This window comes from Stomoxys calcitrans, chromosome 4 (genome assembly GCF_963082655.1).
Source record: "Stomoxys calcitrans chromosome 4, idStoCalc2.1, whole genome shotgun sequence".
Taxonomy (NCBI): Eukaryota; Metazoa; Arthropoda; class Insecta; order Diptera; family Muscidae; genus Stomoxys; species Stomoxys calcitrans.
In genome coordinates this window covers 85291206-85318727 of record NC_081555.1, presented here as the reverse complement: position 1 = coordinate 85318727, position 27522 = coordinate 85291206, and the positions used below count along the sequence as shown (strand labels likewise).

Here is a 27522-nt window from a genome sequence, read left to right as displayed (position 1 = left end):
TTGACCAAGACCTACCAATTGTTCTAAAAACTATAAATTAGGTGTGTTTTCATACCCGCCACCGGAGATTAGGCCATTTTCCCATTCCATTTGAAACACTTCAAATTGTAAATTTTCAACGCTACAAACGATCCTGTACCGTCGTTATTCATAAAGGATCTAGCCATGTCCGCCCGCCTGTTTGTTTAAATCACTCTATAGCCTTAAGTTCAAAGATGGCTTATATCTTGATATAGTATTTAAACCGGCAAGCAATGGTAGCCATATTGGTTCCAAGGTTTGCTAATATAATATTTTATGCCATTTTCCTCTCTATTAGAAGAGTACTACTTTTTCGCCTACTTATATTATTAGGAAAAATATTTTTTATATGGAAAAATACTTTCTCAACCGTGATTCGCACGTTTCTCATAAGTCGTGATGTTTCTCGTGAGTCGTGATTATTTCGTCGTGCGTGAGCGTGCGTAAGTAATATTTTTAGCTCTTGAGCGTGCGTGAACCTCAGTAGACATAAAAAAGTTGTGCGTGTATATTTTTTTTTTGTCCCGTGAATGTGAGTGGAAAATCGCTCAGGTGCACATCTCTAGTATGAACGTGACATGAATTTGTCGCCTAATGCGTTAGTCAATTCATTTTGAAGAAAAGTCTAAATCCAATCAACAACACTGTGTGACAGAAATTAAAACTTATATCTTCGTGCGTGAGTGAATATCCTGCCAATTTTTGGAAATGCAACTTTGCCATAAACATTCCTTCAAGAAACAGGGGCAGAATTCTCATATACCAATGAGTGCTGTCCGATCCAAGTTTAAGCTCAACTATAAGGGACCTCCATTATATAGCCGCAGTGCGACAGCTCTTTGAGAAGAAGTGGCAAAGTACCTCGCAAATGTCACCAGCATTAGAAGGGGATAACCATCGCAGAACTTTTTTATGTTCTTGCCAGTCGAAAGCTGGCGTTCAGCGTCATAGGCGGCACGATCACTCCGAACGCACTTTTATTTTAGTATATTATAATACCATAGAAACAGTCATAAGAGGATGCTTTCTTCTTGCTGTCGATGAACCAGACAGATTTCTTTAAAATGTTTAATAGGTTAGATTAGGTTGAAAAGATGGTGCGGATATTCATCAGCCCCATGAGACAACGTACATACACCTTAGGAACTAATCGGGTTGTTGTGCGCTCTAAATACTAAAATGTAACCTGGAAAAAGAAAATCTATGTCAGAAAACTGTTTTCCATACCACGCCTCTAAGTCGGTTCATATCTGGTATTGTGTCCCCACCTACATAAGTGCCGCGAAAGCCTTGTGATGAAAAAGGAAATGCTCCAACGTCTCATCATCTTCCCCACATGCCCACTACCATGCTATCACTAGCATGAGTAAGCTCGTAGTCGTATGTGTCCCATTATGATACTGAAAGCTATACTAACCACCTTTTTATTTCCTTTCAGTAATAGCCACGTCTTCTCACTATTCGGATCTCCCCATAGGATAGTAGTCGTCCTACCGATCGTTTCGTATTTATAATATAATCGTATTCGTATCCACGGTGTAACATGTGCATTCGTCGCACAAGCCCTTATATTGAACTGCGTCAACCCGAAAGGCTCCGGTTTAACCATTTCGAGCCTGTAGCCCGTCTATATAGTGTCCAATATCTGAGAACTTTCTAGGTACGCTGCTTCCTTTCCTTTCCTGTCCAAGACCACTCTTAAGCATTTCACCTGGTCATATATCGAAATCATTTTGTTAAGGAAACGTGGTGCGTCAAATTGGCCCACCGTGATCTTTCACGTGAACGGGCAGGTTTCAGTCTTCTCTGTGTTAACAATGAGACCCATAGGTTTAGCCCAGTCGTATGCCATCTCCAATACCGTTCCGTTCTTTCTGCATAGCTGATTCGAATCCTTACCCCTTAGAAGTATTATAGCATCTTGTGCGTACTACACCGGTTCAAATCCCTCCTCAGTCAGTTTCCATAATAGGTTATTTATGGTGGTCACCCATAAGAGTGGCTATTAAATGCCTAATAACTTGCAAATGTTCAATACCCCTTCTTCTTCATCTTGTCAGTGCAGTAAAGGTACAAACGAGATGTTCCATTGTTTTGCTCTTCCTCGGCGTCCGCACAGCTTTTACAGAAATCGCTACTTGCAACCTTAAAGGCCTAAACAGAATGAGCGCGTTAAGGAGCGTCGCGTTGAAAAATGCAACTCTGCGAACAAATGTCAAAAAATCAACCCACAAAAGTTAAACAATTTTTAACATTGATGATTAAAAACTCTGCTTATGTGTGGCAGCATAGAATGACGCTCGGTTTCAAGCGTCAAAGTTGAACATTTTCTAACTTTTCCGTATTGCTTTTATTGCTTTTATGGGTTTTGTGTGCAGAGTTGCATTTTTGCAACTCCACGCTTAAAAACAAAGCTCAACGCGCTCATTCTGTGTCGGCATTAAGTCTATCGGCATGTTTTCCAATCAGACAGTGAGCAATCATGACGAACACGATGAGTGAAACTTTTGTTCCAGCCCACGATTGGGCCACGTAATGTTTTACGCCATGTCGCAAGAGGCATACCCATAATTAAAGTTCCATCGGTAGTTCTTAGTCTTGCAAACTCGTCTGCTCTACAATTCCCTAAGATATCTCTGTGGCCCGATTAGCAGAATAGCTAAATTTTAAACAGTTCAGCTATCTCGAGATTTGTGACAGTAAAATTTTGCCGTCAAACGTGAATTTTGCGTGAGTGGTGCATGACGCTCGCTGGCGTGCGTCAGTCGTTATAAAAATGTTCGTCTCCTGAGAGCAAGTTAACCCTGCTCCCTAAGAAAAAAGAATTACATCAGCATAATTTTTGAAAAAGATTTAGATGACAAAAGTCAGTCTAAACAAAAACAATTCGACTCTGCTTGCGTTGCTTATGCTTAGTGTCGAGTTACCAATCATAAGCTAAGTCAACGTAGCCCTGACATCCGCTACTTATGCTTAGTATACAAAATTTTTCGTTTTTAAGTGTCATTGTGAATATGCCGAATAGAAACAAAAAAAGAGAACGTTTCCTTGTAATGGCACCAAACCTCGAAAAGATACTAAAAGTCTAAAGACAAGTACTTATATTCACAAAACTTAAAGAAGCGTTAAAGTAGGCTTGTTTGACAGATTTCCTTTATAGAACTGTCAAATATACCTCATATAACACTGTTTTAAGTTTAGTGAATACCGGTGTAGATCTGCTCTTGTGGCAATAGGAGTACTGTGTAGGGATCTAGAAGCAGAACAAAAATTAGATTTTTATTTAAAAATTTATGAAATGCTATAAAAAACCGGCCCATAAGCACCAAAATCCAAATAGACCGAAATTCAAAATCTCAACGGTTCTTTAGCAAAATTGGAAAAAAGTTTGGCCTTTTGAGCATACAAGGTAATTGGAGGCCACCGTAGCTTAGAGGTTAGCATCTCCGCCTATGACGCTGAACGCCTGGGTTCGAATCCTGGCGAAACCATCAGAAAAAATTTTTCAGCGGTGGTTTTGCCCTCCTAATGCTGGCAAAATTTGTGAGGTACTATGCCATGTAAAAATTGTCTCCAAAGAGGTGTCGCACTGCGGCATGCCGTTCGGACTCGGCTATAAAAAGGAGGCCCCTTATTATTAACCTTAAAACTTGAATCGGACTGCACTCATTGATATGCGAAAAGTTTGCCCCTGTTCCTTAGTGGAATGTTCATGGGCAAAATTTGCATTTGCAGGTAATTGCAACGTTTGACCAAGATTCTTTATATTAAAATTGTTCACCCTCGTACAATCCATGATCGATTATGTAAGTAAAAGTCAACTTTCTGCTAATCGATAATTCGACTTTTTTACCACTGAATTTTTGACTTTTTTACAAAAAAATGGATTGATCGGTTAGTCTAAAGTTGACTTTAGATCCATACGCTACACAGTGTGAGAGAGTCGAATAACAGATATGTTCGTAAAACTTAGCGCAGATGAAATAACTTTCCATAACTGCAGCAGAGGCCATTACTAAGAGGAAACAAGAAGGAGGTCAGAAAGACTTTCTACAGAGGTTAGCATATCCGTGGGTGGGGGCCTAATGCCATGATCGTACAATCGTCAGCATTTGATACGATCTCTACGCCGCCGGTTGGAATGGAGGATCGATTAGGAAAGGTTAAACAGTGCCGGAGACATCACCCCGCCTTGGCGAACTCCCAATTTCACTCTACGGTGTTTCGGATTTTTATGCCTAAGTTCCACAAATGACTGGCGACAATTCACGACCAAGCGTTTTAGGCCAGGCTGGAGTTGAAATAGTTTAGTATGGCTGACAGTGGCAAACGCTTTCCATAGCTCCAGTGCCACGATAATCGTACTATCACATGACCTGGGCAAATGTGTGCGGTGTTGGCATGCAAAGCAGTTGTGCTATACAGTCTTCAAAATCCATGCTGATGCTCGGAGAATGGAAATTCTACAACGAGGCTCGAGAGGAGTAATCCCTCATGCGTCTTGGCTACTGGTGAGAGAACGGAGATCGTTTTGTACGACTCCCCCTTACTCGGGCCCTTTTCAGGCTTCAGTAGCGGCATCACTCTGCCCATCTTCTAAACATGGGGTACTATAAGGGTGTTCAAAGACAGGCTTAGGACAGTTGTAGGGTACTCGACTCCTGGTCGATCCAGATTCTTAAGCATCAGGGTAGATCCAGTCGATCCAGATTCTTAAGCAGTCGATCCAGATTCTTAAGCATCAGGGTAGATTCCGTCGGTGCCACACACCTTGGATGACTTGGAGCCACGAATGACATTTGTAACTTGCAAATGCAAATTTTGCCCATGAACATTTCACTAAGAAACAGGGGCAAACTTCATACATATCAATGAGTGCAGTCCGATTTAAGTTTAAGCTCAATGATAAGGGGCCTCCATTTAAACGCCGACTACGAACGGCGTGCCGCATGCGACACCTCTTTATAGAGAAGTTTTACATGGCATAATACCTCACAAATGATGACAGCATTAGGAGGAGGAAAACCACCGCTGAAATTTTTTTCTGATTGTCTCGCCAGGATTCGAACCCAAGCGTTCAGCGTCATAGGGGTACATTTTAACCTCTGCGCTACGGTGGCCTCCAAGTGCCCATATTCTTGTAACTTCAGTAAATTGTGATGGTTGTCCATCGGCTCGGTGACCGCGGATACGACGAATGGCTCTCTTCCTAGCCCTGTCTCTCTCAAATTTTAGTCAAAGTGACTAAAATCCTGTCATCCTGTCTACCGGTGTTCGAGAGTGACTTAACAGTAGACCACAGCTTGCCTAAACCGTTACCTTAGTTACATTGCTCCAAGTGCTCCAGCCACAAATTCCGCTTCTGTTCGTTGACTACCCTATTAATTTCCAGATTGAGCTCGCTGATTCTGGGTTAGTAGGGTCCGTGCAACAAATCCCATCACTCCCGCCTGCGAGTACCACTGCCTGGGCCGGGAAATCGAACCGCACTTGGAGTTTTCGACCGGCTGGTATAAAGCGAGCGGCTACTGCGTTAATGATGTCTCGGAATTTCCACTCGGCAACAACCACATTTGAAGGCCAGCTCACTGAAGCAGCGACCCAATCGGCCTTCTAAAGCCGACCCAATCGGCCTTCTTCTGATTGCTAAACGTCCGGTGCTCAGAGGTTATTAAGTCGGGGTCGACGATGAGTGTTATGGGGAGGGTCTGATTCCAAAGAAATGACGGTTTGCCAGGTTACGTCACTCAGGAGATGTGATGGAAATGTCTGGCGAATGGCTGCACCTCCTCATAATCCTAGTGGGGCATCCTCATTCACCGTGCAAAACATAGAGCCTTCAATATGCTCTGGCAATATACGTGTACGTCATCCATGAAAGTGAAAAGTGTTCAGTATGCTCTGCCTTTTCATCATGGAGAAACTCAAAAACTCCCCTTGTCTATTCTTGTGGGGATATTTGAAGTAGTTTGTATATGCGGACTAGCCAAACACCATTGAACCCCTAGAGTATAACATTACACGTGTTAGCTTACGAATGGACCACTTATACATGAAGTTATTTTTAAAAAGTAAACGGCTGCAGACCACCGTAGCTCAGAGGTTAGCATATCCAACAATAACACTGGACGCCAGGGTATATAGAATAACGGGAATAACGTTTCACGGTGGTTATCCGCTCCTAATGCTGGCGACATTTGGGAGGCTCTTTACCATGTAAAAACTGCTGAACACCGTTCGTACCCGGCTATAAAAAGGTTCTTTATCATTGAGCTCATTGATGTATGCGAAATTTGCCCTTGTTTCTTAATGAAATGTTCATGGCCAAATTAGCATTTCGCAAATGGCAAAGACCAATTTGTTGATTCCAATGAAAATTTCGAGTATATGATGCAAATTTGAGTGCTTCATTTGATTTAAAAAAAAAAAATACTCTTAAAAAAATCACATTATATATAGAGTCCTACAACATAAGTTTGGCTTGAGAACTGTGAAACATTTGGGGTTTTGCTCTACTTACCTAATATCATCACCGTAACTTGGAATTTCTCACACCCAGACCATAACCTTGAAAGTATTCTACAGTGGAATGAAAAGTAAAGATGGATGGACCGTTTAAAATTCCAAATTTGTTGGTGACACTTTGTTCGTAAGGGACCGTTTCGACTTAGGACTGGCTTCACACTAGCATATATTATCGAAGCAGCTACTTTTGATTTTGTTATACGTTCACCTATGACGCCTACGCTTGGGTTTGCTGAGCCAAAAATTGATTAATTTGAGGGTTTGCATTCCTCATAACCCTCATCGTCTAATTTCGACAGGGATTCCCAAGAATTTTGCAGGAGTTAAGAGAGAAAGAGTAAACAATTTACTCGAGTGCTTATCTAGTAGCGGTTCAGATCTTCCCATAAGATCTATGCTGTTCCGTGCAAGTCTCTCGTCCATGATCTCCGTTAAGAACTTAACCAAAAGATGCGCAAGTGACACTTTGGACCAAAAAGGATGTCAAAGCGATAGCATAGACCCTATGGAGCGATCCAGACCACGGCAAAACGAGGTAGATACTGATTGAGAAATGGGAAGGAGATGAATACGACATGCAGTATCTCCACTCAAAAAAATAAAAGGTTTGAGACATTTTTGCGAGAAACAAAATACTTTTATTACGAAATTTTTCTTTTATTCTAACTATGTATTGTTTCGCCGCAACATATCAAAAGGTAGCCATAAAATTATTAAATGTAACTAATTTGTTTATTATACACTCTTTAGCAACTTCGCCTACGGTAAAAGCACATTTCTTTTGTTGTAAAACCAAAAATTCTTTAAAGTAAAAAGTGGTGTGATAGCTGCAAACGATTATTCGTTTACCGAACTAACGGTTATTCTCTTGTGCCTCTCCAACAAGAGAGATGAAGTGGGTGAGTATTTAAATGTATAGACCAGTGATGCATAAAAAGTGATGGACGGGTGGTAAGTTTGGAAATAACCCATTTTTAAAGTTTCGCCATAGACCGTCCAATGACAAAAATCATTAGAGCAACCTGGAAGGTTTTTAATATAGTTGTGTATCATAATATCGAAAGAAATCCAAATATACTCCGAATTACTGAGTTGAGCTTTTCGAAGTTTCATCATCCGTTGCATCCTATTCTACAACTTTACCTAATCTTACAGAAAAAAATTATAATCAGTTTCAATCACGAAATTAATTTAGCCAATTAATTATTTAATTGAAACTTCTTCTAAATTTATAATTGGATCGTTTAAAAAAACTATTTATATTTTTGAAATTTTTATTGAAAAAAATTAAAAAAAAATTAATTAATAAATGATTGAAATTTCGAAAATTCCCATTTATTTCTATATTTGATGTGTAACTGGAACATGAAATTGAGGTGCCTTGCTCGGGCAAAAGTCCGTGCCCACGCGAAAAAAAATAGACCGCAGGGGCTCTTAAAAATTTTGGTTGTCGCGTAATGGTGCCCTGCAGGATTGTTGTTGTTGTCGTAGCAGTGTGTTGTGCACTGTGGCGGCAGTTCTTGGCCGATGAAGGACCTCATGCCATGGTATTGCCATAGATTTGTCGAAATGTGGTACGTATGGGTCTTTGATGAAATCTCCCTCCCTTTATATTGTAGGTGGCAAAGAAGCCTAAAAATTGATTTACTTAAGCACCATACTTAAAAATTTATTAAAATTCGATTAAAAAAAAGATTGTATCAATTAATTTTTTTATTTGAAAAGTACAAAATTTTCAATCAGTTGTGATTGAAAAACTTTTGGATTCAATTAAAAAATGAATTGAATCAATTAACTTTTTAATTTAAAATGGCAAAAATTTCAAGCACGACTGTAATTGAAAAAATTTATTTTCAATAAAAAAAATTTACTGAATCGATAATTTTTTTAATTGAAAACCATTTGCTTTCAATTACATTTTTAATAAAAAATTTTTGTTGTGATTTTTTTCTGTGTACTCGAGTGCTGGGAACTTTCACTTAAATGCCCCCAGCAACGGCAGTTGAATTGTTTCTTTCCTCAACCCCACTAATCACAGAGGGTTGTAAATCCTATGATGGAGTTTTTCCCTTTTCCTTCCATTGTATTCAAAGTAGATAAGGTATTTGGATTTTAACCTTAACGATAGAAATCCTTCAAGAAAACCTTTATCAGCAACTGATAAGTTTTATCCTGGATCCAGTCCAACACCTATCCCATACACCTTAAGTTTCACATTGTTGACCTTTGTTCGTTTATTCCTCAGATATTTTTGTTTATCTTCCATGACAAATATTCTCTTAAATTGACTGAATTGGTCACACCATCCTCCCTAACTATGCTATCTGAAATTCTTGACATAATTTCAGCCATTATACCCCGAATAGACTGCCATAAGAATTTCATGCCCTTCGGGGAGTAAGCTCACATATAACATCTAAAATGGCATTATGATAAAGATGAACATTTAAGTAACCACAAAATGTCTATTAATTTTGGCACACCATCAGAACTATTATAAGCCGATAGATAGCTACTCTCAATAAACCATAACACGTAACAGGCACACCTTGGCCTGATGTTTATCCACTGGCCCAAGACAGAGGAGGAGAAAGGGGGCCAGCAAAGGTGGGGGATGCGCCAAAAGGATAATAAACAGGTTTTGGCACAAAAAATCATTGTGGTTTGTGATTTTGCAACAATAAAGGAGGTTAAAGGTGCAAAAGTTTCTCTCAGTGAAAGTGGTTTGAAATATGTGGCAAAGGGAGGGGACAGGGGTTATGATGGCAACTTTTCAAAAAGAAAAATGCAGATATATGTTGTACTTAAAGAGGACTTTCAAATTCTTTAGAACACACTTTTAAAATGGAACAATAGCAGAAATCACTTTTGTTACGAAAGTCATGAATAGAAAATCCATTGAAATGAGCCCTAAGTTTTTGACAATGTGTGTGTGTGTGTGTGTGTGTGCGAGAGAATGTTGCCACAGAAAAAAAGGATATGAATAATGAATGCCACCAAGATCTTAAAGGTGTGGTTGTAGTTACGAGCATTTTTATGGCTGATTTGGTTTGAGGCGTAAGTACTTACGCACACATATTGTACGTGCAGTCAAGTGCTAATGATGTTATTGTTGTTATTGGTAAGGGTTACGGTAGTCGGATGGATATCTACTATTTTCGCTCCCACTCTCCACCTTCCTTCCCTTCAGCCTTACACATGTATGAATATTTTTTTCCTTGTTTTTGCTCTTCCCTTATCCATACTCCAGGGGGAGGAGTGGGTGGCATTATTTCACTTACCTTTATTTTCATTACGTAATTGGAAGGCACAAATCCTATGTTGCCCTTCATGCTGACCACCTGCCACCAATTCCTTTGGCGTGCCGAAGTCTGATACAAAATGAAGTATTCACCCTCATCGAAACTAATCGTTTTGGGATAGACGGCTTGAAAATCATACAAAGCTTTAAGCATTTCGATGTTATCTGAAAGCAGAGCACAAACAACACATATCACACCATTAGTTGGATTTGTCATACACAAATTATTAAAAAAATAAAAATGTTATTTCAAAATGTATTCATTTTACATAAGTAAGTCTCCAGAAAATTCCAAAAGATTCTGTTCATTAATTTCAAGGTTTTCCGCTTAAGCTTTTTTTTACCCGAAAAATTTTTTGTGTACAAATTAAAAAAAAAAAAACACGCACTCGAACTTCAGCAAGAGTAAAAACTACGGAGCACTGCACCAATCTGAGCAGCAGCACAGCCTGGTGGTTAGCAGGAGCAGTCACAGCCAGTCAAACTTATCAACGCGATAGAAAAATTGCAACTACCTACTGAGGAACGAACGAGGAACGCACTCACAGCTGACAACGACAACCAGCGCGCGACTACGACACGACTGCTGGCGAAAAAAAAGGATAACCGAGAGATGATGTTTTTGGTGCGGTGACAATTGTCAAAAAAACTACAACAACCATCTCCTCAGCTCACACACAATGACAAGAACAACGACAACGGTGTCGCGCCAATAGCAGCAGCAACTACCTAAATACATCATCAAAGGAATGGAAGAAAGAAGAAGCATAACAGCAGAGTACAAAAACAAAAATCACTTTGACGTTGGATGGCAAGGATAAGCACCACAAGTACAAATGTAACGAAAGAGGAAACGAAAGAAAATGCCAACAAAAACATACCCCAATGCATATACATACCCAAAAGCTGCGAAGCCCAGGCTCAGCTCTCTCTCTGTGTGTGGGGCAACAACACAAAAGCATAATGAAGTCAAAGTTACGTAGCAAAACAAAACACAAGAAAACGGCATATATGAGTAGCTGGGTGGCTGGCTGGTGGTACGTATGGCTATTTGTTGCTAAACACATTTACACTTGAGTATGGTTATGTAGCATAGATGAATGAACTGGAAGTGTGGAATGGGATAGGCATAGTGAAAGCAAAATAAAAGGCTTGTTTTTGTTTTGCTCTATGCAGAGCTCAACGTGAGTTATTGTTGCCTTTAATAGAGAGTTTGGCAGAGTAACCCTTGCTTGTTGGCAAGGAGGCAAGGGTGATGTTTACACCCAAGCCCAGCAAGGCAAGTTATACGGCATCAAAGGCTACTTAAAACCATGGAGCGTATAGGGGATACCATGATAAAGAGCAGTACATCCAGCGAAATACTCAGATACAAGCAGCATGCCTACCTGTGGGCATCGGTGGAGACCGCCCTACACAATGTTGAGCATAAAAGTAGAAGTATAACTCGATGCCAAGACGTACACGGTATGTATTCACATCGAAGGGGCTTTATACAATGTGAGGTCCTTAGAAACTAGGTAAACAATGCAAATGCAAATTTTGCCCATGAACATTCCACTAAGGAACAGGGGCAAACTTCTCACATATCAATGAGTGCAGTCCTATTCAAGTTTAAGCTCAATGATAACTGGCCTCCTTTTTATAGACGAGTCCGAACGGCATGCCTCAGTGCGACATCTCTTTGGAAAGAAGTTTTACATGTCATAGTACCTCACAAATGTTGCCAGCATTAGGAGGGGAAAACCACCGCTGATTTTTTTTTTTTGTTTTTTCTGATGGTCTCGCCAGGATTCGAACCCAGGCGTTCAACGTCATTGGCGGACATACTAACCACTGCGCTACGGTGGCCTCCACTAGGTAAACAATATGCTAAGAAATATGAGGATAATTTGTGGATCCTATAACATAAAGATAAGGGAGAAAGCAACACATGGAGCATTTTATCCGCACTCGTATGGATGACCATCATAAATAACCTATTACCGATCCTGACTGAGTAGGGATTTTGAAACGGTCTGCTTCACAGATGATGTTTAAAGGGTATGGATCAGACTCAGCTATGCATAGAGGCTAAAAAGGTCTTGGAGATGGCATACGGCTGGACTAGATCTCGGGGTCTGTAGGTTAACCCAGAAAATACAAAAATCTTCCCATTCACGAGGATGATGAAGGAGAGCCAATTTGACGAGCTACGTTTCCTAAATAGAACGATTTAGAGATCCGACAAGGTTAAATACTTAGGAGTGATCTTGGACAGAAAACTGAACTGGAGGTGTCTCATTTAGGAACGCACTGAGAAGGCTCACTATGTTCGACACTATGTACACGGGCCGTTGGCTTGAAAAGGGGGCCTGAATCCGTGAATAGTCCATTGTGGACCTGTCATAACACCCAACAGTCATAAGGTCCAAAATATGGTATGTATAAGTATGGGCGTTACTACCATCCATATCAGGGTCATAAAGCCCAAAATGAAATTGGGCGTAAGGCCCATTGGAGTGTTGGTATAAAAACACCAACCACCATAGGATGAGTGTATACTAATCTAGTCATTCCATTTGTAACACCTCAAATATTGATCTGCGACACCATAAAGTATATATGTATATTCTGGATCACCTCGACATTCTGATTCGATCTAGCCATGTCCGTCCGTCTGTTGAAATCACGATAGCGGTCGTACGCGTAAAGCTTACCGCTTGAAACTTCGCACAGATTGCAGGATTGCAAAAGGATCATATCGTTTCAGATTTGGATACAGCTCCCACATAAACCGATTTCCCGATTCGACTTCTTTAGCCTATGGAAGCCGCAATTTTCGTCCCATTTGGCTAAAATTTTGCACAACGTGTTCTGTTATGACTTCCAACAACTGTACTTAGTACGGTCCATAATTTGATATAGCTCCCATATGAACCGATCTCCCGATTTGACTTCTTGAATCCCAATTTTTGTCCGATTGGGCTGAAATTTTGTATGCAATGTTCTGTTATGACTTCAAATAGCTGTGCTAAGTTCGGTCCAAATCGGTCTATAACCTGACATAGCTCCCATATAAACCGATCTTCGGGTTCGACTTCTTAAACCCTTACTAGCCACAATTTTCGTCCAATATGACTGAAATTTAGCACATAGTGTTCTTTAATGACTTCCAATAACTGTGCCAAGTACGGTTCAAATCGGTCTGTAACCTGACATAGCTCCCATGAAAACCGATCTCTCGATCATCCTGGTTCAGTTCCTAGAAGCTTAAATTTTTGCTGGTTTTACAGAAGTTTGGTATGTAGAATAAAATTATGCCCTTCAACTAAATTTAGCTTGTAAAATTTTTTAGCAGAATCCATGGTGGTGGGTTCCCAAGATTCGGCTCGGACGAACTTAACACGCTTTTACTTGTTTTAAAATAAAACGCAAACCATTTGAGATGTTTCAAAAACTGAATTATCGCCTTGAAGTACCATCAACTCGCAATTTTCATCTGATCGTCTTAAAATTTTGTACAGGCATGTTTTTCTGCCTAGTTGCATAAAAAAATCGGTTCAGATTTGGATATAGCTCCCATATATATGTTCGTCCGATTTGCAATAATAATGCAATGAAATGGTCATTTGTTAACCGATTCTCTCGAAATTTAGCAGGAAAATTTTTCTCTTGACTCGATATTACTGATGAATTTCATGGAAATCGGTTCAGATTTAGCTATAGCTCTTATATATCTATATATATATCGCCAATTTTAACTTCTAGAGTTATAACAATCGCATTTATTGACCAATCTTGCTAAAATTTTGCATAACGCTTTCCTCGACGAATACCACAATATCTGAGAAGTTTGCTTGAAATCGTTTTAAATTTAGATATAGCTCCCATATATATATTCGTCCGATTTTGGTAAAATTTAGACTAAAGTGCTCATTTGTTAACCGATTCTCTCGTAATTTGGCAGGGGATTTTCGTATGACTTTCAACATTATTGGTGAGTTTCATAGAAATCGGTTCAGATTTAGATATAGCTGTTATATATGTTTATTGCACGATTTACAATCCAAGAGCCACTGCAAGCGCATTTATTGACCAATCTCGCCAAAATTTGGCACAACATTTTCCTCGACGACTACCCCATTATCTGAGAAGTTTGCTTGAAATCGGTTCAGATTTAGATATAGCTCCCATATATATGTTCGTTCGATTCTGAGAAATATTGCAATAAAGTGCTCATTAGTTAACCGATTCTATCGAAATTTGGCAGAAAGGATTTTCTTATGTATTTTAATTTTACTGGAGAATTGCAAAAAAGTCGGTTCAGATATAGATATAACTGCCATATATGTATTTCGCCCGATTTTCACATCTAGAGCCACTGCAAGCATATTTATTGACGCTTTCCCCGATGCATGCCACAACATCGAAATCGGTTCAGATTTAAGGTAATTTGCAATAATGTTTTGATGTGTCAACAGTTCAAACATATTTGCTCGAAATTTGATAAGGATTGTTTAATAACCCATTTGAAAACATCCGCCGAGGTCCATCAAAATTGGCTTAGAATTGGATACAGCTCCCACATTGTACTTATAGGGTAGGAGTAGGGTGTTATACAGCTGGCACCGCTCGCATTTTGTCCTTCCTTACTGGTTTTTATACATTACTATCATTGTTTAAAAAATAATACTACGATTAGTCAATTATTGGGTTGCCTAAAAAGTAATTGCGGATTTTTTAAAAGGAAGTAAATACGATTTTATAGCCTCATCATTGCCGAAAGTTTTACCATTTAAGGAGTTCTGCAAAGATCGAAATAAATGGTAGTCTGATGGTGCAAGGTCAGGGCTATATGGTGGATGCATCAAAAGTTCCCAGCCAAGCTCACTCAGTTTTTGGCGAGTGACCGAAGATGTGTGCGGTCTAGCGTTATCCTGGTGGAATATGACACCTTTACGATTGACCAATTCTGGTCCCTTCTCCTTGATGGGTGTATTCAATTTGTCCAATTGTTGAAAGTAAACATCCGAATTAATCGTTTGGTTCCTTGGAAGCAGCTCAAAATATACCACACCCTTCCAATCCCACCAAACAGACAGCATAACCCTCTTTTGGTGGATATCAGCCTTTGAAGTGGTTTGAGCTGGTTCACCATGCTTGGACCATGATCGTTTTCGACTAACGTTGTTGTAAACAATCCATTTTTCATCTCCAGTTATGATTCGTTTTAAAAACGGATCGAATTCATTGCGTTTAAGGTGCATATCACAAGCGTTGATTCGGTTTGTTAAATGAATTTCTTTCAATACATGTGGTACCCAAATATCAAGCTTTTTCAACAGTCCAAGACTTTTTATGTGATAATGAACGGTTGATTTTGGTATATTTAACTTCTCTCCTATCTCACGCTCAGTTACATCATCATCAACTTCATTTGGCCGACCTGAAAAATCCGCAATTACTTTTTGGGCAAACCAATAAGTCATGTTTTGGGGTGCTGGTACGGCCTTTCAGATATTTCGCCCTAATGTGGATATCATTTTCGTGCTCTACTCCCAAATACCTTTCATTTGAGCCATATATTGCTGTGGTCGGTAAATATACCCAGTATGGGGATATTTTTGGGGTTGAAGTGGACGCCCATATATCGGATTCGTGATCTAGTCTCAAATACCTTTTATTTGAGCCACATATTGTCATTATTGGTTTATATTTCCATTTGAAGGGTTTTGACAACAACATTAGATTCGAACTCTACTGACATAGACCTTTGTTTTAATTCACATATTATCCCGCTCGAACTACACGTCCTATTGAAGGGTATTTAGTGGGTGAGCCGATCCCAGACTTTATTCCAAATATGTATACAAGATTCGTAATCAACTCCCAAAGACCTTTCATTTTATACCCATTTTGTGACGTTGTACATTCACGGCTGTTTAAGGGGTTTTGGTGTTGGGGAGGACCCGTAGACACCTTGGACAAAATTCCTATAACAGATGTGCACTCAACTTCCAAACAACTTTCATTTGAAATTCATATTGTCCCAATTGCTAATAAGCTCTGCTGGTGGGTTTCGGGGGATGGGAGTAAAATATATTTCTTGGTATCTGAGACACCAGGGAATATATTTTTATACCAGATTCTTACTATAGTTTTAAATAGCTTTCATTTGATATACATATTGTCTCAATTGGTAAATATGCCATACGGGGGTTTTGGGGGTGGGAAGGCCTATCAGACACCAATCGGAAAACATGTCCGACTGCGTGGGTTTTGGGATGGGGCATCCCCAGGTTATTTAACCCAAAAATTTTATACCAATTTCGTATTTTTGGGATACCATAAGGTAGCATACAAAAATTCGCTTAAATCGGTGCACCTGTCTCCGAGATCTGTCGTTTTTGAAAATTGGGGTATGGGGGAGGGTCCGTCCCCCCACCGCCTATGACGCTGAACACATGGGTTTGAACCCTGGCGAGACCATCAGAAAAAATGTTCAGTGGTGGTTTTCCCCTCCTAATGCTGGCAACTTTTGTGAGGTACTATGCCATGTAAAACTTCTCTCCAAAGAGATGTCGCACTGTGACACGCCGTTCGGACTCGGCTATAAAAAGGGGGCCCTTCATCATTGAGCCTAAAACTTGAATGGGACTGAGATGTTCATGAGCAAAATTTGTGCCAGTCACCCATTTTAACTCTCTGAATTTCATTTCTAGAGCTTTTTTCCTTATTTTAAACATGTTCTTTCCACATTAACTTTGAGTCCATAGTCATTCCAAGGTATTTCGCTGACACAGCCTCAGGCATGACATAATTACCAGGTAGAGTACTGTAAACAGCTGAGTACAATTTTTTCTCACGAAGTGCACTCTCTGTCAACGAGATTTGGTTGTGTGTGTAATAAAGTATTATAGTTAAGAACCATAACACATATAAACAACGAAAAATGGCGCGAACAAATAACATACACAAAATCGGATTTGCACTAATCACTGACTTTGACAGATAGTGCACTAAACATTTTGTTGTTGGGCTACTGTCACTATCTGTAAATGAATATATCTTGGCCGTAGGTACTTTTATGCTATGCTACATTCTAAATTTAATTTGATAACGTTTTACGATGTGTTTAATGTTGTGTTCTGGTGGACTGCATAAGACGTGACCGCCAATTTTTGACCATTGTCAATAATGGTTATCGTAGTTCCTTGAAAATAGTCTGTTCGTATTTTATCTTTTTCCCAGTGTACTATTGAGTTTTTCACTATGCCTCCCTTGGTTTTATTACTTGGGTGCGTGGTATGGTATTTTATGTACTTGTCAAGCGATATAAATAATTCATGTGTCAAATGTTATTCACTTATTAGACATATGTCGATATTTCTTGATTCTAGTACAAATTACAAAGGATTTTTTTGTTTGGACAATCCATAAGCGTTCCATAACATAATTCTTATTTCCGACTTCATTCAAAAACAGATTTAAAATTTTCCTCCAACGAGAGTGGACAATTTCCGACTATTTTATTTTGAGATTCAATATTTGTTGATTGTGGAAAATTCTACTGGCAAGCTGCAAAGATATCTGGTCCCTCATAATAATCTCGCACACCTTAGATAGGCGGGTAAAATCAAAATGTGAACGAATGAAGTCTTCAGACTCATGGGGCTGTCTTCCAACATTCTGGGAATATAGATTTCGTCAAACGATTTTCATTATGCCCATAATTAAATCTGATATATACTGAAAAACAATATGGAAAAATTAAAGTGATACTTGATCAACACCAACGGTCTTATATTTAATCTTGGCAATAGCAAGATCAATATTGACAACCTCCACACAACTGAAAGGAAACCCATTGTCTAAAAAGGATAAGGAATTGAACTCATACATGTCGACTGAAGTCTATGAAGCATTACGCACAATCGCATCTAAGACACAATGTCTCACCATTAGAAGTGTGTTTTTTAAATTGTTCTTAATTTCAAGAAACCATTCTGAATTAACGTTTTAGTTATATTGATCTAAAAATCTTTAATTCTTTAAGTAGTTCATTCAGTAATTAATTTCAAAAAGGTAATGTCAACGATGATATGCTTTTGCCAATATTCAGTAAAATTCTCGCTCATTTCAAAAATAATCGTTTGTGGAAAATCCCTAACTCCACCTGCAATGTAAGCTATTTTATCTATACTTACTAGTAGTTAGTTTTATTCGTACAACGTTTAGTTTCTCACTCTTTAGGAATCTTTAACTATTAAGTGTTATGTAATTAACTCATATTTACGAAAAGCATTTCTCTGAGTGCAGACATTGCTGCTGTTACAGCAAACATGGAGCAGGCATTTCGGTCAGCAAAATCAGCAAACAAAATCTGCTGTTTTTAGTACAAAAATGTGGGGAAAAACAATTTTTATGCTATTTTTTATGTTTGTCTGTTACTTGTTTTGATTACTTTAGGCATTTTTTTAGAAATTTTGTTGGAAGAGATGGTTTAAATTGCTGTAAAGAAGCTACCTGATCCATTCATTGGTATACATTTCGAAATGTGGGTGAGCTCGTTCGCATTTTTTGTTATTGCTCTACTAATGTGTACATGTCAGGCATGGCCTTTTGTTTATAAATTTTAAGAAAAAAGATTATGGGAAGTATATATTCAGTGGTGATTATAAACATCCACTGAGACACACATTTACATTTGTATTTTATTTTTTCTTCTAACATCCCCTTCATTATTAAGCAGCAGTTATTTTCAGCAAACAACAGACTTTTCAGCAGTAAGCCTGCTGCTCTGAAATTGCAGAACTACTGCTGTAATAGCCGAACTACTGCTATAATACCATCAACATTAACCACTTTATTTAGCAGACAGTGTTTGCTGTTTTCAGCAAACTTTTTTCTGTGAATGTAAATTTGTGGTAGATAGCCCGAAAATGGGAAAAAATTGGAACAGGCAGATTTAAGGAAGTTTCATGAATGAAATGTTTACCAGTACGTTAAAGGAGATATGCATGTATGTGTCAGCAGCAATGCAGTCGGTCCAATAAAACAATAAATGTGCCAAAATATTTAACGAAGTTTCAAGAGTGAGATGCTGGCAAGTATGCTAATGGAAATGTGTGTCTCAGTGGATGTTTTTATTCCATTAAGGAACCGGGCCAAGTTAAATTCCTTATTAATTTTTAAAATGAAATAGCTATAAGTAGCATCGACAGTTACGAGTACAATAAAAGAGCAATGAAGTTGACGAGCGACTTCAAACATATTCTAAGAAAAATCCTACCAAACCCGAACAAAACCTACCAAATGTTACATGCTTAAAATGTGGTATATGTTTTTATATTTTCAACGCTACAAAGTTCTAGATCGTCGTTATTCATATAGAATCCAGACATGTCCGTCCGTCTTTTTGTCGAAATCACTCTATAGCCTTACGTTCAAAGATGGCCTATATTTTGATATAGCCCCCTTTTATGCCGATCTCCCGATAAAAAATTTTGAGTTCAGAACGTCGTTGTTTTGCCCCGATTTCGCAGAATAACCGCGCCGAGTTTGGATAAAGGGATCTTCCGATTTAAATGTTTGAGCCCAAAAATTCGCTTCACTAAACATATTCGCTTTACTATTCATATGGAACCATCAACATCTGAGTATGGACTAGATCTGACCATATTTGTATGCAGCTGCCACATAGCCCTGATAACCGATTGAAGGCATTCAACGCACAAAAACCGCATTTTCTATCCAGAATTTACGAAGTTTGGAAGAAATCCCTTAATATTCGTACCAATTACAGTCAATATCGGAACTTACGGTGTTGTTACTGAAATTTGAAGCAGTTAGACCACTTGTAACAATATTTGGCCCCTCAACATCCATGGTTTTGTTCTGCACTCTTAACGATTACAAAGAAACGAATTTTGAGTAATCATCGACTATTTTGTTTCAGTAATTTACTTGAGGGAAAAAAATTGAGTTCAGCCTACCAACCTACGATGAAAATAAAAACCTACCAATTTTGGTAGGAACCAACCAAAAACGGCAACACTGGCGTTGTCATATATACAAGGAATCTGAAAATATTCTCTTCCTTTGGTAAAAGGCCTTAAAAAATCAAAACACATGACCGGCTTAATAGCCATACATAAATAATAGCATAAAATAAACCAAAAGCAAAAAATTTGCTTGTTGTTGGCCAATTTTTATTTTAATTAAGGCTCAAAATCTTAAATATACAAATCTGGACCGATCTGCGCCATATTGCAGAATTATGTCGAGGGGCTTATCTTTACTCACTGTCCCAAATTTCGGCGACATCAGACAATAAATGCGCCTTTATGGGCCCAAAATCTTAAATCGAGAGATCGTTTTATATGGCAGCTATATTCAAATCCGGATCGATCTCGGCCAAATTGAAGTAAGATTCCAAAGGTCGAAACACAACTCACTGTCCCAATTTTCGGCGACATCAGACAATCAATGCGCCATTAATGAGCCCAAAACCTTAAATCGAGGAATAGGTCTATATGGAAGCTATATCCAAATCTGAACCGATCTGTGCCATATTGCACAAGTATCTCGAGGGGCTTAACTTAACTCACTGTCACGAATTTCTGCGAATCCGACAATAAATGCGCCTTTTAATGGCCAAATTAAGAGATCGGCAGCTTTATCCACACCTGGACCGATCTGGGCCACATTGAAGAAGAATGTCGAAGGGCCTGACACAACTCTCTGTCCCAAATATTTAAAAAATCGGACAGTAAATGCGGCTTTTAAGGGCTCGATACCTTAAGTCGAGAGATCGGTCTATGTGGCAGCTATATCCAAATCTGGACCGATCTGGGCCAAATTGCAGAAAGATATCGAAGAGCCTAATACAACTCACTGTCCCGAATTTCAGCAAAATCGGATAATAAATGTGGCTTTTATGAGCCCAAAAACCTAAATCGGCGGATCGCTCTATATGGCAGTTTCATCCAAATCTGTACCGATCTGGGCCAAATTGTTTAAGGACGTCGAAGGGCCTGACACAACTCACTGTCCCAAATTTCAGCAAAATCGGTTATAAATGTGGCTGGATATCGAAGAGCCTAATACAACTCACTGTCCCAAATTTCAGCAAAATCGGTAATAAATGTGGCTTTTATGTACCTAAGACCCTAAATCGGCGGATCGGTCAATATGGCAGCTTTATCCCAATTTGGACCGATCTGGGCCAAATTGTTTCAGGATGTCGAAGGGCCTGACACAACTAACTGCCCCAAATTTCAGCAAAATCGAATAACAAATGTGGCTATTATGGGCCTAAGGCCTAATTCGGCGGATCGGTCTATATGACAGCCATATCAAGATATAATCCGATATAGCATATCTTCGAACTTATGGACAAAAAAAGAATCTGTGCAAAGTTTCAGCTCAGTATCTCTATTTTTAAAGACTGTAGCGTGATTTCAACAGAAATAAGGAAGGACATGGCCAGATCGTCTAAGATTTTTGCGCTGATCAAGAATAAGTTCGGAAATGGATATTTCGATATGTTGCAAACGGAATGACGAAATGAATATACCCCCTTCCTTCGATGGTGGGTATAAAAAAACTTTAAAAATATTTATGCAAAATTTAGTGTCACAAAATGCAAACTTTTATTGAAATTTTGGTTTTAAAAATAATCTCGAAGTTTGGTATTTAGAGAATTTTTCGCTAAAATTTTGTTTTTAAAAAATCAATTAAAATGGAGTTTAAAAAAAAATTTAATACTTTTTATGAAAATTTTGTCTTTAGAAAAAAAATTAATTAAAATGTTTTCTTTAAAAAAAATTCGAGGGGTCTCCGGCCCGTGCTGAAGTTTTGGCATTAGAGAATGCTACGCTGCAATTTTGTCTTAAAAAAATTCATTAAACTTTGTTTAGAAAAAAAGTAATTTAAATTTTGTTTTAACTAAGAATTTCGTAACAATTTTGTTCTTAAGGAAAATAATTTTAAGGCGGCCCTGGTCTCAGCAAATGTTGTCTTTGTAGAATATTATAAATATGAAATTTGTCATTGTAAAAAAATGTTGCTGAAATTTTTTGTTTAGAAAAAATTTAATTTAAATGTTTTCTTTAGGCAAAAAAAAAAGGGGGGGGGGGGTGCTCGGAGAGCCCCCTACTGGCTATGTCGCTGTCGTTTGTACCATATTCGTTTTTCGCGATATTTTTCGCTGATTACTTTTTTTTACGACATTCTCTCATTACTTATGGTAAAATTTTAATAAAATTGTTATTTTATCATTGTTATTTGTGTAGTTTTTCAAAAAAGTTATGGCGAAAAAAATGGGGTTTCAACGGTGAAAAACGAATATAGTACCAGCCATAGTTGAAATAGCAGTCGAAAATGATTGTTGAAACAGCACGGTTGTTAAAACACCGAGCCCAATATAATCTCTATCGGACTAGATTTGCATATAGTTGCCATATATATCAATCTTCCTACAAAAAAAACTCACTTTTACCCGATTTCGCTTAAATTTACCACAGTGAGTAGCGTTAGGCCCCTCAACATTCGTGCCGGGTATGGTCCAGCCCTCATTTTTCCTCGAATTTTGACAAAAAATATAGATAATATTCATATATTCATGGTGATGAGAATCCACAGTTTGGCCCGGCTGAACTTAATGCGTTTTTACTTATTCATTTTATGATATACCTTGTATGTACCTATATATCAATTTTTTGCTTCTGAATCTGGTACAATTTTTGGCACAATTTTTCGTTTTCTATTCTTCTTATTAGACATTATGACTGTTAATTTTTTAAATAATAAATAGAAGTTAACTATTCTTTAAAAAAAAATGAAAACCGTGTTGATAAATTTAGGAAAAAGCTATATTTTTTCCGATTATGTATTTAGCTTGTTGTCCCTACATGCCTGTTGTTAACAGAGAATTTACATAGAATGATGAAAACACCATCATCATATGTGTGCACAAAAACCAACGCATACATAAACAAATTGAAGGTAAACAAAAAAACCGCCTTTCGGAAAACAATAAATAAACACACCACACTAACAAAGTTAACATTTCACTAAACATGTACCGTTAAAATTGCAAAAAAAAAATAAATTTAAAAGCAAGAGAGAGATGGAGCATTTTCTTTTGACACTTCCGTTTTTACTTACCGCCCATGATGATGATTCCAGCAACGAACTTGATGAACAAAACAATTTGACGAAACTATGACGTTATATGTGTACTCTTAATTAAATACACTCGGTCGGTGTTAGTCGTTTGGTAGGTTCTTTTTTTATTGTTATTGTTACTGCTATTATTTTTTGTTTTTGTTTGTCTATCCGCGTTTTATTACTTTTTTATTTTGTTTGCACTCTTCGCTCACACTTTTTATACACTCCGCTTTATCCGGGTATTTATTTTGGCCAATTTCTTTGGAAACGAGCATAAAAACGAAATGAAACACAATATTCCCTCCTTTTCCTGGATTTTTCGATATATGTATATTCATTTATATATATGTGTGTGCATATGTATGTACTCGAAAATCACTTTTTTCAGGGCGGAGGCCAATCTATTTTTTCCACATTATTTAAAAAAACAAAGCAATATGCGCTGGGGCGACAATAAAGCAAATATCTTATTAGCTGCGGATTAGCGTATTGCGCTTTTCAATTACTTTTCGATCACTCTGCTACTTTATGTTAGCTTGTGTGTGTGCTATTTTTAAAGCAAATTCCGGTGCTATTTATATGTAAATGCAGCACTCCAAGTTGCGATGCGATGAAAACGAAAAAAAACACTTTTTGATTTTAATTAATTTTGCACATTTTTGCCTTTTGATTTATGTATTTACTTTATTCTGCAAAGCAGCATCTCTTAAGCACTTGGTTTTTCTTCTTGAAGCATCGGCGACCGTTCGTTTACACACTTCGCGCACTTCCTTGTTTAGAGAGATGATGACTAAAATAAATTCAGGATGAACTTTTGCTATTGGCTAGCTAATGGCGTTCGGCTTATGCTAGTACTTGTGTATGTATGTATGTATGTTTCCATGTAGAGTTGAATGCTGGTCGTTGCGATTTCCTTTTGGGAATATGTCAAATAAGAAGCCAATTTGAGAATCACGAAGCTAAAATCATATGTTTTCCCACACCATCGACATTTGCAGACTGATTAGAAACAAAAGGTAGAGATAAACAAACGCTACATGTGAGACGATTAAACACAATCAAGGCGTTGTTGCTGGTATTGTACTGTGACTCCCAACGGGTTGAACTAAAATCAAACACAGCAATTGTTTGTTAATGGAAATTAAGACTTGTTGTCCCTCTTTAACGCTTCGAATATGATTTTATTTAAAGTATTACAATTATTAAACAGAGAATGACTCTCCACATAGCAGCGTATGTCGATGTTAAGTTGCTATCACACGATATGTGCGTTACATATGTGTTGTCACTTTCTGCATCTAGAAGACTTTCCTTTCCTATAATCGTCATATTAGACATGTATCTCGATGAAATTGGAGCTCGCTTTAAAAGAAAAAATTGCATATTTGTATCAAAATTAAATTTTCATATGAAATGTAGGTCAAATACGTGTATTTGGCGATTCAGACATGTATCTTTGATGAAATTGGAGCTCGCTTTAATAGAAAAAATTGCATATTTGTTCCAAAATTAATTTACAAATTAATTTTTTCGTTTACACAATGTGTATAACGTTCATAGTTGCCATCTTTGAAAATATATAAGACAATTGCTGGGTTTTATTTTAGTCCTGGATACACAAGCCGTGAAGGGCAAAATTAAAACGCAAAAAAGTTGCCAGTGCTAGTCTAGTCTACATAGCGCAGTGCTATGAAATTTTTATGAAAATTACATCTTTCCAGGACAACGAAGTTCTGGATAAATTACCATCGCAGGGGCCGAATTACCCATACGTAATCGAGTGAGCTTTCATATCGAATGACATTTCATCTCATATTTAATAGTTGGTATGTCACTTGTATATACATTTTTATGTCAAAGTTTTTGTAAATAATTATAGATTTAAATAATCGCGTTCCTAATTTTCAAAAAAATTCAATAAAGAGATATGTAATTCACAAAAGAGAGATTTCCAACTATTTAACTCTTTCACGTATCCGAGAACATCTATCTAAGGATTGCCATGATATGTAGCAGTAGCAGTGATCCGATTTAATAGTAGCAAGGCAGTAGGAACCGCTGAACTTCTTTTGACCGGAATTCACACAATGATAAGGCGTATGCATCAGCTTCCCTGCTTCCATCTGCCTAGAAGAACGCATACCTAATAATTGGAACCTCAGTATACTATGTCCCATACACAAGATAGGAGACAAAACGGAATGTGCAAACTACAGAGCAATAAGTCTCCTTTCCATCGCATACAATATACTCTTACATTGTGAAAAATTAAAACCTAAAGTCAATGAGATAATTGGGCCCTATTAATGCGGCTTTAGACCTGGTAAATCCACCTTAGACCAAATATTCACACTGCGTTTAATCCTGGAAAAGACTCGAGAAGGACACACCAATACCAACAATCTCTTTGTTGACTACAAAGCTGCTTTCGATACCCCTTTACGTTCAAAAGTATTGCAAGCCATGTCTGAGTTTGGTATCCCTGTAAAATTAATAAGACTCTGCAGGATGACGATTGCTGATACACGTTCCTCAGTAAGAATGGGAAATAACCTTTCCGAACCATTCAATACCAAAAGAGGTTTCAGACAAGGAGACAGCTTAAACCCCGTTTACACTGCTCTTTAAATCCGGATTTAATGCATCGATCGGAGTTTTATCGTGTGCTCTCTTTAATATCTTCCTGAAGAAGTTTATACGAGATGAAGATGTGAATAGATATGGCGCTCTACTCACAAGCAAACACATGGTAGTCGCCTATGCCGACGACATCGATGTCATGGGTCGGTCACCGGAAGTAGTATCTGCAGCCTTTGAAATAATCAAAAGAGAATCACTGAATGTGGGTCTGGCGGTAAATGGAGATAAGACAAAGTGGATGGTATCAATTTCCACATCGTCTTGTACATCGGAGTAGATAAAGAAAATGGAGAAAGTTGGGAACCATCAATTTGAGAAAGTCAGCAACTTAATCTACCTTGGCACCGCCGTATGAAATAAAACGTAGAATAATATTGGCAAACCGATGCTATTTTGGATAAAGCAAGAAGTTTGAACAAGGCTAACTCTCGACAGTCGAAAATCACACTATACAAAACAACGATACTACCCTTGTTGTTATATGGTTCCGAGGCATGGCTTCTTGTGAAAGCAGACGAGGCAGTGATTGGTGTTTTCGAGAGAAAGATTATTCGCAAAGCTTATGGACCAGTTTTCATTGATTGAGAGTATCGGCGTCGTATGAACCACGAACTGTATGACGACATTAGCATAGGCAAACGTATCAAAATACAACGGTTGAGTTGGCTGGATTATGTTGGCAGAATGTATAAAGAAGCTCCAGCGAAAGAGTCTTTTGAAGGCGATCACTGTGGTACACGCACCCCGGGACAACCAAAAGTCCTATTGAGAGATCAAGTGGTGGAAGATATCTCGAAGCTTGGTTTCAGAGATTTTGCAGGCTATTGGGACAAATATTCTGTCATAGCTAATTGAAGTAAAGTACAAATGAGACAACCTTTAAATAATTCAGTCATATGCAATGCCATGGCTGAACCGAAGACATATTAACCCATGTAGTGTACAGCAAAGAGCTGAGTACAATTTTTTCTCGCGAATTGCACTATCTGTCAACGAGTTTTGGTTGTGTGTGTGCATTATAGTTAAGAACCCCACACAAAGAAAAATGGCGCGAACTAGTAACATACTTAAAATCAGAGTTGAACAAATCACTGATTTTGACAGATAGTGTAATCCATTTTTTGTTGTTGGGCAACTGCTGCTGCCTGTAAACGAATATCTCTTGGCTGAACCACTAAAGCTGCCCTCACGCTGTTAAAACCTAGTACTGACTTCGATTTTTTGCCCGAACAACTCTCAAAACGCATTATAAAAAATGGTCGAGAAGAAAATAATGCGAGCACATTCCGTAGAAGTGGTACTGAGTTCTATAAGCAAAATAATAGCGATATGTCCCTGCGTCAAAACAAATTTCACTTCATTGAATTGTAATTACAATAAATGCTCACGAAATGACCACCAATCAACTCTGTTTCAATGATGTTGTCTTTGTTTGTGTTTTGGCAAAGAAGGATTCTATTCTTTGTGGATTTCCGCAATGATTAAATACGCATTTTCGATGCGAATGTCAGTACTAGGTTTATAGCTGGTACTACGTTATTTTTAGAAGAAAAATTTCCGAAAATTGTTGTTGTTGTTGTTGTTGTAGCAGTTTATTGTGTACTATCTTTCGTCTGCTTGATTCTGTTGAGTGTCAAGACCCAGGAACTCCGCGACTAAGATGGGGTGCGTCCACAGGGATCTGGGTCTGAGTCGAGTGGGTCTGGCCGGGCAGTCAAACAGGTGACGTGTATCGTGCGGTCCCTGGTTACAGTCGGGACATACATCTTGCACGTCGGCATCAATCCTAGCTCTGTGGGAATTGAGGCGGCTGCATCTGCCGGAACGTAATTGAGCCAGAATCACTCTGGTTTGCCGGGGGAGGTCGATTTCTTCGGGTG

General features: G+C 38.3%; 1 protein-coding gene across 5 annotated transcripts in view; it reads right to left on the bottom strand.

Moving 5' to 3' along the window:
- LOC106089061 (NCK-interacting protein with SH3 domain) overlaps nucleotides 1-24015 on the bottom strand; it is a 74618-nt gene extending 50603 nt beyond the window's left edge. For 2 of the 5 annotated variants that reach the window (XM_013254816.2, XM_013254817.2), the window contains exons 1-2: nucleotides 10117-10243; nucleotides 9828-10012 (exon numbers count right to left, since the gene is read on the bottom strand). In XM_013254816.2, coding sequence (XP_013110270.2) covers nucleotides 9828-10012; nucleotides 10117-10156 — 225 coding nt within the window. In that variant the 5' untranslated portion in view covers nucleotides 10157-10243. Of the gene's footprint in view, nucleotides 1-9827; nucleotides 10013-10116; nucleotides 10308-22999 lie in introns of those variants that run through there. The other 3 variants (XM_013254819.2, XM_013254820.2, XM_059367816.1) reach the window with 3 other exon arrangements.
- Nucleotides 24016-27522: the final 3507 nt, after the last annotated feature.